The following is a 22,581-nucleotide window of genomic DNA, read 5'->3' as shown; positions in this document are numbered from 1 at the left end:
ATCCCATTGGTTTGTCTCTCTGGAGAACCATGACTAACACATACAGGTATAAACTAGATGTGAATTAGGCAAAACTCTAGATCCTTAGTATACAAGTTGTTGCACCAGGACAGCAACCAAGAGTTGTGTTTAACAGGGAGAGCCAGTCCCATACCACCAGGGTTCTAATGCCAGCTGCTTGATCATGGACATGTATTTACATTTTCTAATATTCTCTCTCCCCAAGAAAGGGAAAAATGAAATCATCTACCTGTCAATAAGGATTAAATGAGGTATCAATACAAAGCAATTCTCACTTTATCATAAATACTATGTCTACAAGAAGGTCACATGGAGTTAAGCCTCATGACTTCTGGAGCACTACTCTTTTCACTGCCTCTGGATACCTAGGTTGTGTCCCCTCCCGTCTTAGATGACAGCCAAATGACCCCACTTTGAACCTTACACGGACCCACATTAGTCTATACTTGAATTAGAATTCCGATTCAGGCGGAAAGGATCGTCACAGTATTACATTAGGTGCTACGATCGATCATTTTAAGCAGCTTCCACCTAATTCATCTGAGCTGACGTTATTCTCCTCCTCACTGGTCAGCAGACTTCAAGAAATGCCATGCATGCCACAGGACACTACTGTACTACAGAACCCACCCCTTCCCCAGCATTCCAGAGAGGCTGTGCTGAGAGGCTCCATGTTTGCAGTTGACCCACCAGCCACCCTTTCCCATCATATTGTGATATATTGGTCTGAATACCTGGGTGCCACAGTGCTAGGCGCCATCCAGAAGGAGCATAAGAGAGATGGATCGAGGTACCTTGATTTGATAAGCCAAATCGGATTAAACTAATAGCATTTCAGAGACCTTCCTGAATAATATTTTCCTTAGAAACTCACTACTAAACTCGGTTGCAACTTTGCCTGGCTGAAGTTGAGGGACTATGGCTGGAGAAGCCCGCTGGTGGAGGGGGATGAGGATTTGGAGATAACCATGCTTCACATTGGTGCAGTCAGCTTCTCACAAAGTCTAGAAAGGGCTTTCAAATGCATGGTCTTTTTTATTGTTGTCCTTACAAATATCCCAGGAGACAGCCAGGATGAGGAGCACAGCCTCTGTGGATAGGTCCTTAGGAGAAAGAGCCAGCGTTGCTCAGAACTAGGACTTGCCCCACTCTGTGCTCACTTCTCCGCAGTCTGTGGGGTGGGCACAACATCTGAAGCCTCCTAGCCTTCCAGTCAGGGTTGGCCCGAAACAGGCAGCAGCTCATACAGTGGCTTTCATTCCCTACAAGGCCAACTGACCCAAGCATATATCTGTGGAAAGTTCTAGAAAACAGTGCCTCTTGCCCACCACCTCCTTTGACCAATGCTCAGCTCCCTCTGGAGATGAGCCAAGCAAGTGATTCTTTTGTGGTCACCCTCAGCAGCACCTCTGTCCCTCACTTTATTAAGCTTAGAGGGGACGTAGGCACACTGGAGGATGTCCAGACCAGTCAGGACTGGGAGGCGAGGGGCAATCATATTTGGGGGGGTGTTGGTGGCACAGGGAAAATCTAACGTAGGGAAGAATCAGGGCAGGCATGAGAGGGTTTGTAAGCAGTGGAGGGAGTGTCAGAAGGACTGGACAGGGCAGACCAGGACCATGACGGAGGAAGCTAGAGACATTCACTATAAGAAAGAGTTTTCCAATGTCAGTGTTCTCCAAAGAGGAGAACGAGTGAGTTCTCCAGTCCTGGGGTGTTCAAGTGGGAGCATCAGGAGGTCAGGTGAGAAAGTAGTTCAGGAGGACGAGCAGTTAGGTTCCCAGCTGAGGGTGATCATCCCCTCCCAAGGGGATATTTGCGATGTCTGCAGACACTGAGAGGTGCGACTAGCATCTCATGGGGAGAAACCAGGGGTCCTGCTAAATAGCTTACAAATGCCCAGGGCAGCCCCCACAACAAAGAGTTATCTGGCCCCATATCTGAATAGTGCAGAGGTTGAAAAGCCCTGGAACACAGAAACTGTAAATCTGGAATTGAGGGTCATGGTCCAGTCTGCCCGGTCATGGAGAAGACCATGGAAGGTAATCAATGAGATGCCAGGAATATTCAGATTTCAAGGAGGACGGCACTGTAGAATGTTCAAGTAGGCAGATCTCGGAAATATATTTTCAGTTTCAGACATTGTGGGCTATGTTGTGGGACTCTGGCCATCTTTGCTGTAGCCAAAACTATGAGCCTCTCTGGAAAGCAAACTGATATGTTCCCACCACTTCTGCCCACTTCCATGTGTAAGTTGGAAGGCGATGTACAAAAATCTACAGGCAGGGTGGGGTGGGGAGTGGGCAACAGCTGAAAAGAAGCAGAGGGGTTTGCAGTGAGATTTCACCCAAAAGCCTCTCAAAATTATCCCCAATATCCATTCTAAAATTATTTTTAGTATACCTTTTATGTCTTCTGGGCAATGAAATTTGTCACACCCCAGAAAGTTCTGGAACTACAAAGAAGTCCGTTTTTACCAGACTTACTGCAATTAAAGCTCAGAAATCAGATGGACCGGAGGTCAACCCTTGGCTCTGCCAATTACCAGGGGGCCATCAGACAAGTCATGTAATTCCTCCGGGCCTCCGTGTCCACCTTGATAAAATGGGATAAATAACATCCGCGTCCTTGGACAACTGTGAAGATCACACGAGCTAATGTACATACAACCAGGCATAATACCTGGTCCATAATAGGTATATGATTACCTCCTCGGGGGGCTAAATAACCTGGAGTTAGGCATTGAACAAGGAAAGTGTGCTATCTTGAAGCTCACAATGTATAATAAAAATTAGCTTGCCCTAATTATATTTCTCCATCATTAATTAAAATAAATAAGGAGCTGCCAATCCATACATACACACGACCTCAGTTAATCATCTCAACACCAACTCAATTTATAGATGAAGAGACTAGGATGCACATGCCAAGTGACTTGCCTGAGGTCACCCAGTTGTTCCTGTGTGGCTGAGACTGAATTAGAACCCACATCCATGCCGCACACAACTGCCCTGTTCCGGGCCATGTCCCATCATTTCCCTTCTCAGCCTTCTTCCTTTGCTCTGTCCTGGGCCTGGAAACCTTGGGGTATCTCTCCACAGCAAGACCTGCCCTCAAAGCCTTCACAGACAAGAATGTGTAAGTGACCAGTGACAGCCAACCCAGGCCCTCAATCTTAAGCAGGGACTCCCAGGCTGGACAATGAGGGGGCAATGATGGAGGTAGGACCCATTTCTGTATTTCCAGAAGTCACCTTAAAAATATGCATTGACATTTGATGAAGTTGAAAGATTAACTAAAAGCCCATGTTCCACTGATTTGAGCTGGAATTACATTGATCTTCTGCGGTACTCCTTATTTCAACATGATTAGACATACAGATGGACAATTCCTTATGTCTTTGATGAAGGAAAGTGGGAAATCTAAGCAATATGGTCAGCTTCACAATAAGAAGCCCATCAAAACCTGAATTCTTGGGATGCCTGGGTAGCTTAGTGGTTGCCTTTAGCTCAGGGTGTGATCCCAGAGTCCTGGAATCGAGCCCTGCATCGGGCTCTCCGCAGAGAGCCTGCTTCTCCCTCTTTTAAAAAAGAAAAACACCTGAATACTATAGGAGAAATTAATTGAAAAATGCCTTTAGTGATGAACTATCTGGGAATCACTGAGCTAAAAGGTAAAGTACAAATCATGGAATATTAGACACAAGACGACATAGACCTGAGGATCTGGGGAGAAAAGCCCTGGTGCATGAGACATTGGGTGCCCATCGGCTCATGCCTTCTTTTCAGGGAACGCTGCTTGCCCACGGGCCCCATGGAGCAGACACTGCCATAGACATCCTCATGTGTTCCTAGCCCCTGACAAGGGTTGACTGGATATTCTGGACTCATTCATCCATAAGCTGTGGGTCTGAATCAAATAATGAGCTGAGTTGATCATGTTTCTCTCTTGGAAATTGGGAATTAGGAAACAGAGATGGAGGCTGTTTCCAGCAGAGGTGGAGGCCATGTGAAAAGTGGTCTCCTACAGCGGATGCTGGGCTGGGGAGGTAACTCTCACATAGTGGGTGGGGAGGTAACTTCTCACGGAGTTTCATGGGACTGGAAACCCACGAATGGCCAGGGAAGCCAGTCCAGAGTGTGGAGAATGGAGCAGGTGTGGAGAACAGAAACAGTTCATGAGCAGTGGCTCGAGGGGAGATTGGGGCCAATCCTAGCTCCCGTAAGACCTGGATGTATATTTATCTTCTGTGGAGTAGAGAGAGCTTGCTGGGGGGACCGCCATGGAATTTCCTGGAAAATGCCACTTGGGAGTGGAGAGAAGAGCACACAGGGGGTGTGGCCCTAGAAGTCTCCAGCAGGAATGCCAAGTTAAAAGTGAATGAACACCATTCTGTTGGCCAGAGTATTTTGCTAGATGTCACTCTTTGTCTCTCTTTTCCCTCTGTTCTGTAGACTGTGATAGACTGAGGGACTGGCCTCATTACTGCTCCCTGGATATTCATGCTCATACCACTGTCTCTTCGGGGACAGGGCTTTCCCACCCCTAGATGTTGGGCATAGCCAAGTGACTTGCTTTGGCCAATGGCACAACAGGTAGACGACAGTGGGTGAGTTCTAGGTCTAGGCATTAAGAGAGCTTGCATGTTGTATCTCTGCCACCACCAGGAGGAGACCATGCTCTGGCCAGCCCACTGGTTTCACCAGAGGGAGAGAAACATGGAGCAGACTTAGAACCTTGGCCAAGAACCCAGACCAGTGGAGCTGACGTGGGATCATCAGAGCCCCCCTAGTCCGCCATCCCACATGTGAAAAATTAATGCCACTGAAATGGTGTGCCCATTTGACACATAAAACTTTTGTGGAAGTAGCAAAACAGGAAGATCCATTTAGAAAGATTAGATTAAATGTTCTCAATTCAGGCCACAGTGATAAGAAAATATAGCACCCCATTGGGCCTAAAGGGTGCTGGCCATAGTGGATAGCAAGAGATTCCTGATGGGATGTAGATCTTTGGGACAGAGGGAAATGAGCTACAGGTCCAGTCTTTCCTGTCCCTGAAGAGATCCCCCTCTTTGCCAGCCTTGTAGAATTTCATTTTACTTCATTAAGTAATATTTGTAAGACCGTCCTCCTGCCCGAGGTACATTAGGCTGGTTTTGGCAGCTGTCCACAGAGGGGCAATCTGAGTCAGGCTCCTGACTATCAAGGCTAGTGTCTCTTACACTTACCTGTGACCTTGTGGCTGCCTGTTTCACCAATGAAATATGAGAGGAAAAGAGAAGTGTTACATTTGGGCTGCTGCATTCAGAGAGGGGGCTCCTCACTTTCCTCTTCCTGCCAGCTACAATTCAGGCCATGAAGGACAGACACTAGAACTGTACTAATAAAGTTGGTCCATGCCCCAGCTGCTCATCCTTGAACCTTCTGTTGCTCACCTACACCGTGATAAAGAGCTTGTGCTGGGTGGCTCAGCAGTTTAGCGCCGCCTTCAGCCCAGGGCGTGATCCTGGATCCTGTATCGGGCTCCCTGCGTGGAGCCTGCTTCTCCCTCTGCCTCTCTCTCTCTCTCTCTCTCTCTCTCTCATGAATAAATAAATTTTTAAAAATCTTTAAAAAAAAGATTTGGCAAATCTTTATTTAAAAAAAAAAAGAGCTTGTGCTAGAGTGCAAAACCACAACATTACCAGCACACTGTTGAACTCAGCTGACTTTTTTTTTCCCCCATAGGAAGATGTTCTCGATGAAGGAAGCGGTGCATTGATTTACATTTTGGTACAAGCTCCTTGTCTCCTTGTCGATCAGCCCTTTGAGGAGAGGCACACTGGGGATGGCAGAGGCACAGGATGAAATAAACCTGAATTTCTGAATATCCATATAGAACACAGCTGCTTTGCAGCTGAGGACATCTGCCCTAGGCTGTAATGAGAAAAAGAAAGAGACCTGTCTTTTGTTTTAAAGGTTTTGTTTGTTTGTTTGTTTATTTATTTATTTATTTGAGAGAAAGCGAGAGCAAGCGAGGTCACAGAGGAAGAGAGAGAAGCAGACTCCCCGTTGAGCAGAAAGCCCAATGTGGGGCTCTATCTCAGGACCCGGAGATCATGGCCTGAGCTGAAGGCAGATGATGCTCTGAGTAAGCCACCCAGGTGGTCCCCCAAGACGTGTCATTTGGATGTGGCATTGCATTGTGCGATTTCTTTCTCACAGCACTTTAGCTTTCCCCTAACTAAGTCAGCGGGGTTAATCATCTCTACCTGCAGGGCTGTGGTGAAGATTTTAAAAGGCATAGAAGAGGTTACCAAGCCAGGATCTGTTCGGGCTCACTCAATGCTGACTGAATCAAGCATGCTATGGTTTCTTTCTCTAACTTGTAACAATCCATGGTCTTTTCCGGTTAGGGGACTGGACTCAGGTTCCCAGATCTGCGGGACAGTGCATCCATTCCCACCTATGGAGTCTCTTCCCGAGCCTAGGACTGGGCCAGGCACTGTGGACACAGCCCTGAGCAAGCCTGACACAGTCGCTGCCCTGATGGGGTGCCAAAGCAAGTCACATGTCCAAGCCCAAGACCAGGTGCAGACAGCCTGTGTGCTGGGATGCTTAGAGGAAGACCAGGAGTGGATGGAGCGACCCAGGTATTTCCTGGCCTGCAAGAGACCCAAGAAACAGTGGTTCGCCTGAATTAGCAGAAGAGTTGCACTTGCCATACAATTGTTCCTACACTTTAATATATTTACATATTGTGGTTTTTCCACAGTCTCATGGGGGCAAAGCATCATTTGAAGATCCTAAAATAATCTTGATTAAACAAAGGGAAGGGACATTTTTCTAAGACTTGATCTGCAAAGATAAAGGTTGAATGTTCCTCCAAAGACCCAAGGTTGTAGAAGGCATTTAGACCTGACCATTTCTCAGGTTAGTTGTTCATGTCTCAACTACACGGTAAACACTACTATGATCCAGGTTCTCTATAGGAACACGGGGGGACAAGACCAATAGAAGTTCATGGCCAAATGGGAGGCAGTAAATCTATGGATGATCACCATCAGTGCTCAGTGGAATGTCTGCTTACTGATGGGATGGATGCAGAGGCTGGGGACCCAGGATGGGTGGAGTCCAGGCCAGGTATGGACTTTTTCTACTGAATGTCACTTGGGTCATTCCCTCGGGATAGTAGTACTATATTTCTGTGGCTAATAATGTGATCTTGAATTTATTTATTTATTTATTTTTATTTTTTATTTCTTTTTACCTTATAGCCAGACATAGGCATGGAAATACTCTTCCAAGCCCAAATCAGTCATGCAAGGTGCCCATGTAATCTTCTCAGAATGGCACATATACAGTGAGTGACCAGATAGGTGGAGAAAAATGTAGGATTTCTACTTCTAAAGTATCAACACCAGAGTTGAGAAGGAACACCAGAGGCCCACCAGCGAGACAGGTCACCAGCACTGGTGAGGAGTAGCCCTGCGGGAGCCTTCCTCAAGGTGGGCAACAGCATCCTCCCAGCTTCTGTTTATTGTGGCATTGCTGTGGCCTTCATCTGCTTTGTATCCATGACATCAGACACCGGGGGGAGTTGGGCCCTTGACCCTCCTTGACAGCTGAGAACAGAAGGAACAGAGGGAAGTTGAGCAACTCTAGAGAGGCCTGTGCGTAGCAGCTTAGGGGCAGTTTGAGCTTTCTGGTAGACGCAGCTGAAAGCAGCTACTTCCTGGAAGCAATAGGCTTCTGGAAGGGGCCAGGTGTATAATAAAATTATTGTCAGCTCTGTTCACATAACATATCCTTCCCGCTGCCACCTGCATCTCATCATACAAGTGGGCAAGGGCATCTCTGAAGTGTCAGAGGTGGGGTGAGGGTATTGCTGGTGGTGGTGAGAAGGGGGCTCTGAAGGGCGGTGAGAGGGAGGCAAGGTCCGGAGGGGTGTGGACTGGGACCTCGAGAGGGGCGGTAGTCCACGGAGGGGGAGAGGGGTGAGCATCCCAAAGCCCAGCCTGAAAGCATCTTTCCTCCGTGCTCCTCCCCCCCGCCCCAACTCCTCCCTGCCCACCCCCTGGGGTCGCCCGCGGGGTCGCAGGATCCGAAGGCAGCTCACCCGGTGAACCCCGGGTGGGGCCGGGGTGGAGCTCGGGGCCGTGGGGCCGGAGCCGGGGCGTCGAGATGGGCCGCATGAATCCACCGTGGGCCGGGCGGACAGGGCTAGGGGAAGGTCGGGAGGGGCAGTGCGCACGGCCTTACCCCGCACCCCCCACTCTGGGCCGGAAGATGGATGATTTTCGGGGACTGCTGTCCCAGCGCCCCGGCTCGCTGCGGGGAGACGTCAGAGCGCTCGGGGCCGCGGGAGAAGACCCCCCCAGCCCCACCCCCGCCCGGGCTGCCTATAAAGTCGGGGCCTCGCGGCGCTGCGGCGGCACCGGCGGCGCTCCCCGGGTCCCGCTCCTCGCGCCCGCGCTCCGAGGGGAGAGCGCGCTCCGCCGGCCTCCGCGCTCCAGCGCTTCCCGCCCGGACCATGCGCGGCCGCGAGCTCCCGCTCGTCCTGCTGGCGCTGGTCCTCTGCCAGGCGCCCCGGGGCCCCGCCGCCCCGGTGCCGGGGGGCCAGGGCACGGTGCTGGACAAGATGTACCCGCGCGGCAACCACTGGGCGGTGGGTGAGTGTCCCGCGCGCTCCAGTCCTCGGCGGGACCCCGGCTGGGGGAGGGCTCCGCCGCGACCCTTCATCTGCGTCCTCCCAAAGATCCACGCCGCCGCCGCCGCCCCCCGCCCCTCGCGGGTCCCGGGAAGCCGTCGGTCCCTGAGCAGCCTCGGGCTGCCGGGAGCTCCTTCCCCGCTCGGGCACCCGGGAGGGCGCAGCTCCCCGAACCCGCCAACCCGCCCTCCGCACCCACCCCACACCTGCTTCGGCCAGCCGGGCGGTAGCCTCGCCTCGCACGGCTCTGTCCTTGAACGCCGCGGGCAGGGGGGTCCCCGAGCGCGTCCGGGAGCCCCGGGATTCCGCCCGCGGGGAGCCGGATGCGGGCTGCGCCCCGGGCGCCGCGCGAAGCCACAGGTGTGGGAGCCGGTCCTGGGGCCCGCCGCCGCCCCTCGGCCGCGGCTCTCCTGGACTCCCCCAGTCCTTCCGCCTGCGAACATTCCCTCTCCCCTGCCCCTTTGCCCAGCCCTCCCTCCATCCCTCTCTCGGGCTCGGGGAGCGCCCCCCCCCCCCGCCCACGCCGGAGCCTCTCGGGCCCCCCAGACCCCGCTGTCCTCCGTCTGTCGAGATCTGCGGCCTCCCCGCTCCTTCCCCCTTCCCTCTGCCCTCACGTCCGACCCAGGGGAGGACGCGACCCCCCAGCTTTCCCGCTACTGCTGGCCGGCGGGGGTGGGGGTAGGGGCCCGCCACCTGGGCCCACCCAGCGTCACCCAGGGGCTCGCCCCCCCGCCAGCAGAGCCTCCGGTGCCCAGTGCAAAGCGTCCAGCTTGCTCGGAAGCCTCCCCACCTAGCCGGCCGCGACAGCTCCAACTCTTCCCGGGGAAGCAGGTCGATCCCAAAGCGACTTAAGGGGTGGCGGTGGTGCGGGTGGGGTGCGGTCCTCTCTTCCTTAACCATCTACTCAGAGGGGGCGACGGTGTATTGGGAAGATACTTGCTAATCCAAGTACCAGCCGAGTCACAGATGGTGTGAGGACCAGGACGCATTTATGGGAAGAGGTGAGGCGCAGCTGTCCCGTGCTCTGCTCCTCTGTGCTGCATATGCTTTGGCAGAGGAATCCAGAACTCCGGGTTGCAGCGGGTTAGTCTTCAGCACGGCTAACAGAACCGGCTAACAGAACCTTTTGCCGAGTCTTGGAGGCCGCAGGGGTGCGGGTATTTGTGATCTCCGAGGGGACACTGAGAACCCAGCCCCGGGGCTTGGAGAAGAGAGGTTGGGATGGGTGGAGATGAAAAGCCCCCCCACCCTTGAAGAGAGAAGGATATTTAGAAAGTAGAAGCTGAACCTAGAATTGATGCTTTAAAAGGACTTCTGGGAATTTAGACCAAGTGACCAGTGTCTAGTCCAGCCACCAGCCGGTGGCCTAGGAAGGTGGAACGAAACTCCCAGGTTTCCAATCTCTTTTCCCTCATCCATCTTTTTGGATTAAAAAGACATATTATAAGGCAGCCCTTGCAGGCCAAAAGCAGGACAAGAGAGTCATATGGGGAGGAGAATCGTGTTGTTTTTGAGGCAGGCCAACCCTGATTGCTGTAGTTCTCCAACACATCTGTCCCATCCCCGCGTGTTTAGGGGCTCTGGTGGTGAAACACCCTTGGGCGTTCCTCATCCAGGAGCATACCAACCAGTGGCAACCCCCAATTTTCTCACTTTCCTATTTGTTCTGGAACGCACTCTTTCCCCTTTTTCTCTCTTGGCTGGCTGTGCAGAGATGGTGGAGAACAAGAGACAGAGGAAGGTGAAGTAGAAAATCAGTTTGGTCTAAAATAACATGGCGATTGAGGAAAAGTTTGCTTTGCAGAGACGTCTATCTCTGGGAATCTGAGCACCACTCATAAGCATGAATGATGTTGTTAGATTTTAAATTTAGCTTTCCACTCTCCTAAGTAAATGCCTGTCCTCCTCAATCACGGAAGACATGCAGTTTAGTTTCAATTATATCAACCGAAAGCTACATATTGCTGTCCAAGCTGTCAGCACAAATTTGCAGGTTTGTTAAGGGAATTGCTTCTTGCAGCTGAGAGAAGCATGGTGTGGCAATGGAAAGCAAGTTAACAGATGGAAAACTTAAATTCTTGTCTGGCTTGATGTTTATGGTAATGTTTTGTTTGTGCAAAATATAGATATGAAAATATAGGTCAACACTACTACTGGTAACTGTCCCCACTGCTCCCAGGAAATGCTTCCAGTCGTGACACTGATGTCACCTATGTTGTAGCAGGTTGAATTCTGAAACACCCAGGTTCAGCCGCAGAATGGCTTTCCATGGGAATGCTACCCCAGAGACTGTGAAACGTAGTTTCTGGATCACTCCAGAAAAACTCGCCCTCAGAAGAGTTCAACACTTGATGTCTCTATGTTTTAATGGATATTTTCCTCAGTTGAGGTGATCTTCAAATTTTGAGCTTAAGAAAATTCATTTATGTTTCCAGCCTGCTGTGTTTGTGGTATTTTGAAGTGATTAAAAAGGACAAAAGCCTTTTTTTTTTTTTTTTTAACTTCTGGGCAAGCTTTTATTTATTTATTTTTTCAAGAGCCTGTCTTTTGTCTAGGCGGAGATCTCTATTACTATGATACGGACACATAACAAACGAGGATGGGAAAAGAGGAAGTGGGCAGATCATCCGTGTTGCCATGGAGACGTTTATTTGGTTGGTAGTTGCCAGCTCCAAAGTGAAATAGGACCCAGACAGTGTGTTCCCTGGGATGCCATAGATGGTGCACTTTCCTTAATGACCAGTCAGTCTGTGGATCCAGGGATGAGAGCCTGACCAGCACCCACCCACCAAATATGCAGATACGTACACTGTCACAAGGAACTACGTTAAATCAATCACAGGATGGAGGATTACTTTGTCTTCCCGTTTTACAAAGGTCCACCAAATTATTCCAGTGTGACAAAAATGAAGATCTTATTTGTAAAAACGTCTCCATGGCCCCTCTGCTTCATTGGGGATAACACCTTTCTCATCTGTAGTGTCCTAATTAGATGAGAGCAGTGAGGGAAGGGAAGAGTGACCAAGGTCATTACTGTAGCATCAGGTTCTAATCCTGCTTTCCCATTATCATGATTCAATTTACTCCGTAGAAATAAAGCCAAATCCTTCAGTGCTTCCTGAGAAGTTGTGCAACATAATCACTGTTATGGCTAAAAGCAAGGTGATTTCATGGATATCCGGGCACCAAGTTGACCAAGCAGACAAGTGAGGAGCCAGTCCTTCAGGATTCCAGTCTTGCAGCTGGGGCTGTGTCCTCTGTAGGGTCTTGAAATTGTGTGAAGTGTCATGTCATAAGTGACTTGACAAGTGCTCACATGGCAATGTAGGAAAACCTCATTGTCAGGCAGGCTCCCCAGGACTCACAGAATTAATTTTTCTAAGTCAGAAGGTGGCTGGGTGGCTCAGTCTGTTGAATGTCTGCCTTCAGCTCAGGTCATGATCCGGACGTCTTGGGATCGAGTCCCACACCAGGCTCCCTGCTCAGTGCGGAGTCTGCTTCTCCTCTGCCCTTCCCCTCTGCTCATAATCTCTTTCTCAAATCAATAGAATCTTCAAAAGAAAAAAAATTTTTTTCTGAGTCACATAATGAGTCGTGATACACTGATATATCACCTCTATTCCTTTTTATAACATTAGAAAGCCTTTTGTTGACCTTACCCTTACTGCAGACCCCAGAGTGATTTCTACCTGCCTTATATTTTTTGGAAGTTCAAAGACACTTCACAGCAGTATAATATAGTAGAGTCTGGACTGTGCGCTGATTTTAATTCTAGAATCTTTGCTTACACGTGGGTGACCTTTGACAAGTCTCCTCTGCATCGAACTTATTGTGGAGTAGACCAAATGGAACGTCCTGTAAACAGACGCCAACAGTAAAGTCCTGGTGAGGGCTCCTCTGGTGGTGGCCAGAGGTCTTGTCATTTTCAGTAGCCATGGTCTGTCCAACATTATTCCCATTATTCCCGCAATGTTTGCTTAAATATATCTAATGCCAGACAACATTGGAATCACCAAGAGCTTTCTTTCCTTATGAGCTTTAAATCAAAAGTATCATAGTTTTACGAGTATCAGGAGCTTAAAAGTACTATAAAATGCAAGTGCTGAGAGATGGGGAGGAAAAAAACCACGGAGGAAAGTAAATAAAATAATGTGAGCATTATTAGCAAGGGGCTAAGGCATTAAGAATGAAGACCTTGAATTCCACACCCACTTCTGACACTGTGGCTTTTCCCACTTACATACATGAATGTCCACGTTTTTAGTGGCCTGGCCTCTTGCGCAGCAACTTTTATTCCTTTATATAGCAGTGTCCATCCCTGGACCCATTGGTGGAGTTTGACTGACCCTTTTAGACATCTAGGAGAAAATTCTGCACTTCTGTGACTGAAAAGTGTTACTCAGAACTTGTTTTCACCTCGTTTTTCATTACATACTCGGCAAATGAATTTCTAGGTGACAATTCCTAGATTCAGTCTCAGCTAAAATTCTAAGAAAGTTTAAATGAAAAATTCCTTTGGCACATTTATTTGTATTAGAGAACAGAGGAAACCAACATCTTTTTTTAATCACACCAAGAAAAGCAGCAAGACTCTTCTTTGCAGCAGCAATTCAGAAGTGATTGAGGAAGACGTTTAACCTCTGTCATTCAGCTGGGAATAGAATTTAGTGCACGCAGAATTGGTGGCAATATTTTAGGTATGGAAGGTTCCTTAGTTTTCATCCAGTCTGACCCGTTCATTTTAGAGTTGAGAAAATTGAGGACTGGAGATGCTCAAAACTTGGCAGAGGTCTCCTCGCTGGTTAGCAGAGGTGCTGGGACCAACCCCAGGGCCCCTGGGTTGCGGTTATAAATTTTGTCCAACTTACTGCACATGTTGGACAGGGAGCAAAATAGATCAGTTATTGATGAAGTAACTTCTGAGAATTAAATGCTATTTATTCTGCGCTTGGGAGGAAGCTGTAGACACCTAACTGGTGTCCTTTGAAATTTCTTGTTTATGAGTTCCCCTGGGTTCAATGGTCATATTTTGGTTTTGTGTTTCTTTTCACAGGGCACCTAATGGGGAAAAAGAGCACCAGAGAGTCCCCATATGTTTATGAGGAAGGGAGCCTGAAGCAGCAGCTGCAGGGGTACATCCGGTGGGAAGAAGCTGCAAGGAATTTACTAAGCCTCATGGAAGCAAAGGGGACCAGGAGCCATCAGACACCTCAGAGGGAGCCCCTGGGCATTCGCCAGTCTGCTTGGGATTACCAGGATGACAGCAACTTTAAAGTCATAGGTCCAACTCGTGAAGGTATAACACACTGGGTGGGAGAGTGGGAACGGGGTGGGATGGGGTGAAGGGTGGAGGTGTTTGGGGGAGAGCTGGAAGGTTAGGTTGGAGCTGAGAAGAATAAAATTGTGCAAGCCTTCAGAGCCACTTAACTAGGCTGACACCAATACACGCTGAGAAATGAGTAGGCGCTTCCCCGTCTAATTTCAACATAATAGATGATTTTTATTCTCAGCAAATCAAGAGGATATTGGTTCCAAACTCCAATTTAGGAGTTTTATTAGTTATCATGCTTATTAGTGATTGTGCATTGAAGGGATTTTTTTTTTTAACCCACCAACCAGGCCCTCCCAGAATTTTTTGAAAGTGAGGCCAGAGATTATTTGAGTCTCTCCCTATGTTTGTTTGTTTTGATTTTTATTTAAATTTTAGTTAGTTAGCATACAGTGCAATATTGGTTTCGGGAGTAGAAGTCAGTGATTCATCACTTACATACAACCCTTGGTGCTCATGGCCAGTGCCCTCCTTAATCCCCTTCACCCATCTAGCCCATCCCCCACTCACCTCCCTCCATCAGTCCTCAGTTTGTTCTCCACCATTAAGAGTCTCTTATGGTTTGTTTCCTCTCTCCTTTTTCCACCTTCCCATACGTTCATCTGTCTTGTTTCTTAAATTCCACATATGAGTGAAATCATATATTTGTTTTTCTGTGACTAATTTCACTTAGCGTAGTACACTCAGGCACCATCCACGTTGTTGCAAATGGCAAGATTTCATTTTTGATGGCTGAGTAATATTCCATATCTTCTTTATCCATTCATCAGTTGATGAATATTTGAGCTCTCTCCATAGTTTAGCTATTGTTGGTATTGCTTATATAAACATCATGGCGCAGGTGTCCCTTCAAATCTGCAATTTTATATCTTTTGGGTAAATACCTAGTAATGCAATTACTGGGTCGTAGGGTAGTTCTATTTTTAACTTTTGAGGAAAGTCCACACTGTTTTCCAGAGTGGCTGCACCGGTTTGCATTCCCACCAACAATGTAGGAGGGTTCCCCTTCCTCATCCTCACAGGCACCTGTTGTTTCTTGTGTTACTAATTTTAGCCGTTCTGATGTGTGTGAGGTGGTATCTCATTGTGGTTTTGATTTGTATTTCTCTGGTGATGACTGATATTGAGCATCTTTTCATGTGTCTGTCAGCCATCTGCATGTCTTCTTTGGAAAAGTGTCTATTTATGTCTTCTGCCCATTTCTTAACCGGATTATTTGGTTTTTGAGCGTTGAGTTTCATGAGTTCTTTATAGATTTTGGATACTAACCCTTTATCTGATAAGACATTTCATTTTTTAAAAAGATTTATTTATTTTTTTATTCATGAGAGACACAGAGAGAGAGAAAGAGGCAGAAACACAGGCAGAGGGAGAAGCAGGCTTCATGCAGGGAGCCCAACGCGGGACTCGATCCTGGGGCCTCCAGGATCATGCCCTGGGCCGAAGGCAGGCGCTAAACCACTGAGCCACCCAGGAATCCCCTGATAAGACATTTCAAATATCTTCTCCCATTCCACAGGCTGCCTTCTTTTAATTGTGTTGACTGTTTTTGCTGTGCAGAAGCTTTTTATGTTGATGAAGTCCCGATAGTTCATTTTTGCTTTTGTTTCCCTTGCCTCTGGGATGTGCCCTATGTTTGTTTTTGATGAGCACTAGTGGAGGGGGCTATTCACATACACTTTTAGAAGAGAACATTCTGGTTTGCTACCTTCTATGCAGAGGAGCACTTCTTTATATTTGTTCTAAGATTACTTAGTTTGGGTCTCACATAATATTTTAAAACTTGATGAACACATCTAATCAACTGATTTTTTTTTTTTTTTGGTATAGTGTCTCGTAGAAAAGAGGGAGAAGGAATTATACCAAATGGGCATTGCTTAGGTACAAAGAGTAAATGGGATGGAAGAGAGAATAAAGATGATGGAAGAGAGAATAAAATGTATAGGAAGAAAGCAAAGCAACAGAAAATGAAGTGATTCTCATTAACCTTTAAGAAGTTTCCACAAAATTGATATAAAAAGCAAAAACAATAATCACAATTCTAGTAATACTAAGGATGGCTGCTTTTATTGAGTGATTACCATAATCCAAGTACCAGGCAATGCAGTTCACCTTCACTTTTCTCTGTTCATGCTCACAGCAGTATTAGGAGAAAGATTCAAGGGACGCCTGGGTGGCTCAGCGGTTGAGTCCCGGGGTCAAGTCCCATGTCAGGCTCCCCGCATGGAGCCTGCTTCTCCCTCTGCCTATGTCTCTGCCTCTCTCTGGGTGTGTCTCATGAATAAATAAAAAAAATCTTTTTTAAAAATTTTAAAAAAGGAGGAAGATTCAAGAAAATTCTATCATTCTCCCCGTTTCACACATGAGTAAACTGAGACAAGTCACATAGCTTTTCACTGGTGAGAGCAGGATAGGAGCCCACGTCTCTCCATGGACAGTCTGGGGCCACACAAAGCATCTCCTGGGGAACGAGAGAGTCCTTGTGGATCCTAAATATGAAGGATGTGGGATCTAGTAGTAGCCTTGCTCCTCATGGTTTCTTTTTTTTTTTTTTTAAGATTTTATTTATTTATTTATGAGAGACACAGAGAGAGAGAGGGGGAGAGAGAGAGAAGCAGGCTCTATGCAGGGAGCCCGACATGGGACTCGATCCCGGGTCTCCAGGATCAGGCCCTGAGCTGAAGGCAGGCTAAACCACTGAGCCACCTGGGCTGCCCTCCTCACGGTTTCTGACCAGAATAATACTGCGTTTCACTCACCGAGCTTGGGGAGCTGGCGCCTTCACTCCTTCACGGTGATTAACTCTTTGACTGATGGGCCCTTTGCAGAGATGCAGGGCTGGCTTTGCCAAGCCTCGCTGGCTTCTCTGTGTTTCACTGCACTTTGGTCTACTGTGGATTCTCTATGCCAAACACAAATGCAAAGTTCACTTGTTGCATTAAGCACCTAGGGAGAAAAATCTCTAGGAGCCTTTATTCAGAAAGAAAATCTGGATTAAGCCAACCGATACGGAAATAAGTAGCAACTTTGTACAAAGCCCCGAGTGATTCTCTTACCCACATCTGTATTATTGGGGTCACAACCAGCTCACTTCTTTGTTGGTGGATTACAGGTCTCTGAGGGCTCCGGGAATTTAGGATTGACTTCCCAGCCCCTGACTGAAGCCTTTTCTTGATCAGGTGACTTTATGGACTTACTGCGTGGATGTCCAACAGCAGTGCCTTCTCCTTTGTCTGAGGAGTAACAATGATCACTGCCACAAAACTCCCTAAAGCAACTTTATAAACACGGAAATGGACTTACACTCATCACTCATTCCTTTTTTTTTTAAAAAAAAGCTTTTATTTATTTATTCATGACAGACACACAGAGAAAGGCACAGACATGGGGGGAGGGAGAAGTAGGCTCCCTGAGGGGAGCTCGCTGTGGAACTCAATCCCAGGACCCCAGGATCATGATCTGAGCCAAAGGCAGATGCTCTTGGACCACTGAGCCACTCAGGCATCCCTAACTCATTCCTATTTGAGTGAAACTGCAATATCCACTTTGAGTTACTTTATTCCTCTAACCCTGGATCTGCATAAATTTGAGATTGAAAAAAATTCAGCTCCCGGGGCACCTGAGTAGCTCAGTCGGTTAAGCATCCGACTCTTAATTTCAGTTCAGGTCATGATGTCAGGGTCCTGGGCTCAAGAGCCACATCAGGCTCTGCACTCAGCGGGGAGTCTACTTGAGATTCTCTCTCCCTCTGCTTCTCTGTCTCTTGCTCAAATAAATAAATAGGTCTTTTTAAAAGATTCAGCTCCTTCCTTAAAAATCAAAAATTTTCTGTCATATTCAGAAGAATATTCTGTAAGCTGAGAAGCCAAGTATGAAAGAATAGCTCCAAAATAATCACTGAGTGGTCATAGTGTGAGGTGGCCTGAGTGGGCAGTCACAAAGAGTGAGTGTTTCAAGGGGACAGTGTTTCTGTTTTCATGTGATGCAGGGGGGAAAAAGCTATCTTTTAATAATCAGACCTCAATTTTCTACTCTATCTTTTTATGTTTTGTTTTTATTCCTTCTATAAGCTTTGATGACCCATCCCATTTTATTCCTTTTTTTTTTTAAGATTTTACTTTATTTATTTGAGAGAGAGAGGTCACATGAGCAGCATGAGGGTCAGAATGAGAGGGGAAAGAGACTTCACTGAGCATGAACCCCTTGTCAGGCTCAATCCCTCGACCCTGTGATCATGAGCTGAGTGGAAACCAAGAGTTGGGTGCCCAACTGACTGAGCCACCCCGATCTCCCACGTTATGTTCCATCTCAAGTCGAATAATTAACTATTGCACACATTGGTACCGTTCTTTTGGATATATTTCCCAGCAATATGAAAAAATTCAACCATTGTATAGTTGTTGCACAGACGGAAAGGGTTTATCACTCTTCTTGTTTGGAAACTCCATCTTAGTGAAACAATGTTGACATGCAAATTGAAAGCATCTTCTAGTTTTCTTATTCACAAAGAGGGAATACCAAGAGAATGGTTCTATTAGAAATCCATATATTGCTCAATGTTAGGACGAGGTTTAATAACTTAGCTGAGCATTGCCAGAAGTAGCAGCAGGAATTTTCAAAGGCTGAAGGACTTTTCTTAAAATTAAAAACTGTGCACATATGCTCTCCTCTCCCATTTTAGTCATAAAACATGAAGTCCTGTCGCCAGATCTCCCAGAGCTGTAGTCAGAAACTCTGAGCATCTTCATGTTTTGGTGACAAAGATATTTACTTAATTCAGGAAAGGTTTGTGTAAATGTGCACTGAAACTAGACTACTATAATCATGGCAGAAGAGCTCCAGAACTTTATTAGCAATTATGGCCAATCATTTTCAAGGTTAACCTAATCTTTTAACTGTACCCTTATCACAAAAAATTGATGGAACTTTTACCCTATGGTTTCTAGCACATGAAACAGTGTTTAGGTCAGCCCCAGTACTGAAAACATAATACTAGATGTGGCTATGGATTGTCTTGAGTTTCAAGGAAGTTTGAAGTTGACCTTTGGGTTCCTTTTGTAATTTAGAGCATTGTTCTTTGCAGCCTTGTGTGTGTGTGTGTGTGTGTGTTTTCTTTTATTCAGTGGACAAGAAGAAAGGGGCCTAGGGAGTGCATTGCGGAGGGTGTTACAGGAAGGAAGTAAAAATACAAGTTTGCCCTCACTTTTAAGGGATGGCTCCCACTGTCCCGTCAAATCAGCATTGAGAATAGAAAGGTTTTATTTCTTCATGTGTGAAACACTCCAGAGGAAGTTCCAAATGTAGGAAAAACAGCAATATGTAATTGAGAATAACTAAAAAGTCTCTGATCACCCTGACATTTCCTCTGAAGGATCAGAGTGAAGTCACCCCCACCTCCAGTATAGCTCCCCCCACCATAACGGACCCCTCCCTCTTGCCTCTGGCTCCTTGATCTTCCTCGGTTACCTTTACTTTTTCCTTGTAGCTTTACTTCCATTCCCTTGAGCCAAACAGCTCAGATTCAATATTTTGAGCCAGTGTAGGGGCTTCACGGATCCTTGCCCACATCCTCCACTGGCCCCTTTTATGAGCACTGGCCTATATTGCAAGATGGATGGAAGCATCTTCAGGCAGGCTGGTGACCCTTAACAGTGCAGTCCAGGTTACATGGAGAAAAGCAAAACTAATTAGTCTGTGTGGGAATTGAGCCTCAGTCCCTGGCCTTATTAGCACCTTGCCAAAGCAGTTGAGTCACAGAGCAGGTAATAATAACTCGCCTAAGTAACTCCTTTATTAGAAACAAATGGCGGGTCTGGCCATTGGGGAACCTGAATTGCCAGAGAACCTTGGAAAGTGTAATAAGCTCCAGTCTGGTTGAAAAGCATTTTCTCATTTCCCCATAGATAGGGTGCTATATGGGGAACAAAGACATATTTTAACATTACAACTACTCATTCTTTCTTCAGTCTGAATTTGAGCAGAAGCCATAACAAGCAAGCCACAATAAATTTACAACTGGCGGAAATCCAAATTAGCTCCTGTTCCCAAGTTGCATGCTACTACCACTTACAGTCCGAGCTTCGTAATGTGTCATCCTGTGATTCATAAACTAGCTTTGATTTGTGCAATGAGGCGTTGCCAAACTAAACAAAGTAAGAATTAAGATTCCATATTCGCTAAGGGCCCCCCTACCAAGCTGGCACTTGAGTAACAAATTCCCGGTGATCATACATTTAATTTCCAACTGTGGTCAAAATATACCTGAATGAGGGGCACCTGGGTGGCTCAGTGGTTGAGTGTCTGCCTTCAGCTCAGGGCATGATCCCAGGGTCCTGGATCAAGTCCCACATCGGGCTCCCTGCTCAGCGGGGGTCTGCTTCTCCCTCTGCCTGTGTCTCTGCCTCTCTCTTTTTCTCTCTGTCTCTCATGAATAAATGGATGAAATATTTAAAATATATGTATATACCTGAATAGTCCTATCAGGATACAAGTTCAGCTAATGAAACAAAGAGAGCCAAACATAGAGCAGCTCCAGAAAAAAGAGGAAGTCAGTTTGTTTCTGTCTCTCTGTCTCTCTCTGTCTCTCTCTTTCTGTCTCTCGTTAGAGAACTGTGGTTCTCCAGCATGAACAGACTCAGAATCACCTGGAGGACTTCTGAAAGGCCAGATCGCTGGGCTCCCCCCACCCAGAGTTTCTAACTCAGTAGGTCGGGGGTAGACCTAAGAATTTGCTTTTCTAATAAGCTCCCAAGTGATGCTGATGGTTTGTGGGGGAATGTATTTGCCTTTAGCATGAGACTTAGGTATCGCTAACTGTTTGCTTTCCTCTTTTTAATATTTTTTAAGTTGGCGGACTCTCTGCTTCAGGTTCTCAACCTGAGGGAAGAAACCCCCCGCGGAATTAACATGGACAGCAACAGCCTCTCTCAAAGAAGCAAAGCAAAACCCTTAAGAGACTATGTTCTACAGTCATCGATTATACTGGATCATCAACAAGATTCCCTTTGTGCAAAACACTTAACTATTCTTGTATCTTTCAACCAAATCCATAATTTTCAAGCAGCATCTTCTGCTTTGAACTTGTTTGCCGTGAATAATTGTCCATAAAGAGTCTTCCAATCAATGCTCTTTACATCTAAGCTATTTGTCCATTAGACTCCAGCCCCCAACCTGTTACCATTCACAATAAAAAACCTAAGCACCTTATCCAAAGGGCAGATAGTTCTCTTATTTCAATTCCAAATGAAAGGATGCAGCAGAGATAACAAACAAAACAGCTTGATAATGAACTTGTGTGCTCACTGATGAAGATAGACTGGATTTTTAACTCTCCCTTCATTGTTTTGGGGAATTAATGTTTAAGATATTTTATTTATATATTTGAGAGTGAGAGTGAGAGAGAGCATGAGTGAGGGGAAAGGGAGAGAGAGAGAAGCAAGGCTCAGTCCCAGGACCCTGAGATCATGACCTGAACTGAAGTCAAATGCTTGACCCACTGAGCCACCCAGACGCCCCTTAACTCTCCTTGTGAAGGCCACTTACTGAATCCGGGTAGTGACATACAGCCTTTCTGGAGGCTTCAACTAGAAGCTCATATTCTCTTATCCTTACCATCACATGAGCTAGGCTGAAGGTAGAGGCTTACGCATCACTTAATAATTCTCATTTCTTTAGCCCTTACCATGACCAGGTATTTTGCCAATGTTATCGATATTCTCCTCATAACAGCTTTATAAGCCAAGAATGAACATTCTCGCTTAATAGATGAGGAAACAGCATTAGAGAGGTCAAGTGACTTGGCCAAGGTCACATGGCAGATGGAACTTCAATTCAAACATCCAAATCACCAGAGGTTCTGCAGCATTTAACATTGTCCACGTTACCTTGTTTTTAACCTCCCTGTCAGTATATTTAAGCCCAGCGAGTAGCACTTTTTCTTCAAAATTTCATTGCCAATCTTGGAGGAAAGTGGTCCCCACAGACAGATTTAGTCAGCTCCACAACAAAAGGAGATGAATTCGAGAGGTTCCCTGCCATTTCCAGAGAATGTGGCCTGGCGGTTGGTAGCACTTACCAGTTCCAAATTTATCATGACATTCACACAGGAACAGATTTAAAGCTTCTTGCCATACGTTTAGATTTCCTTCGTTTGGGGAAATCAGATTTGAAACAGTAAAGAGATTTATCTTGCTCTTGTTTTGATTGTCAAAGAACCACAGAAGATGGGATGTTTTCTTTCTAATTTCTTTTAAAACCGTGTTGACTCACAACCCTCACACAGCCAGACCTGGGGAGATACATGAAGTGTGTCGCCAGTGTCCTGCCACCGTCCTCTTCCTGGGACTCTCCTGGTGTCTTTCCCAAAAATTTGATCCTGGGCTGTGCCGGGGAAAGTCTACCACGAAGCTAATGAGCAATTCCCTTCATTTCATGAAGATGAAAAGGGTCTTCCAGACCCAGGGGAAACTTTCTTGAATGCTGACACTTCAGGCAGGGACAGAAAGGCAATACTCTTAGAACACCCCATCTAGATGGTCACT

The 22,581-nt window shown here is 46.8% G+C and overlaps 1 protein-coding gene across 1 annotated transcript; it reads left to right on the top strand.

Moving 5' to 3' along the window:
* The first annotated feature begins 8,535 nt into the window (after positions 1-8,535).
* On the top strand, positions 8,536-21,247 carry GRP (gastrin releasing peptide). Its single transcript, XM_038525572.1, has 3 exons — positions 8,536-8,674; positions 13,766-14,008; positions 20,888-21,247. Exons 1-3 carry the CDS (start codon positions 8,536-8,538, stop codon positions 20,944-20,946), a joined length of 441 nt encoding a protein of 146 aa, XP_038381500.1. The 3' UTR covers positions 20,947-21,247.
* Positions 21,248-22,581: the final 1,334 nt, after the last annotated feature.

Source organism: Canis lupus, chromosome 1, assembly GCF_011100685.1.
Source record: "Canis lupus familiaris isolate Mischka breed German Shepherd chromosome 1, alternate assembly UU_Cfam_GSD_1.0, whole genome shotgun sequence".
Classification (NCBI taxonomy): Eukaryota; Metazoa; Chordata; class Mammalia; order Carnivora; family Canidae; genus Canis; species Canis lupus.
Note: the sequence above shows the minus strand (reverse complement) of the source record. Positions and strands in the feature narration are given on the sequence as shown.

Coding starts and splice junctions, on each gene's coding strand:
- GRP (XM_038525572.1), top strand. CDS start 8,536: ATGCGCGGCCGCGAGCTCCCGCTCGTCCTGCTGGCGCTGGTCCTCTGC. Junction 8,675..13,765: donor CGGCAACCACTGGGCGGTGG/GTGAGTGTCCCG, acceptor TTCTTTTCACAG/GGCACCTAATGGGGAAAAAG. Junction 14,009..20,887: donor CATAGGTCCAACTCGTGAAG/GTATAACACACT, acceptor ATATTTTTTAAG/TTGGCGGACTCTCTGCTTCA.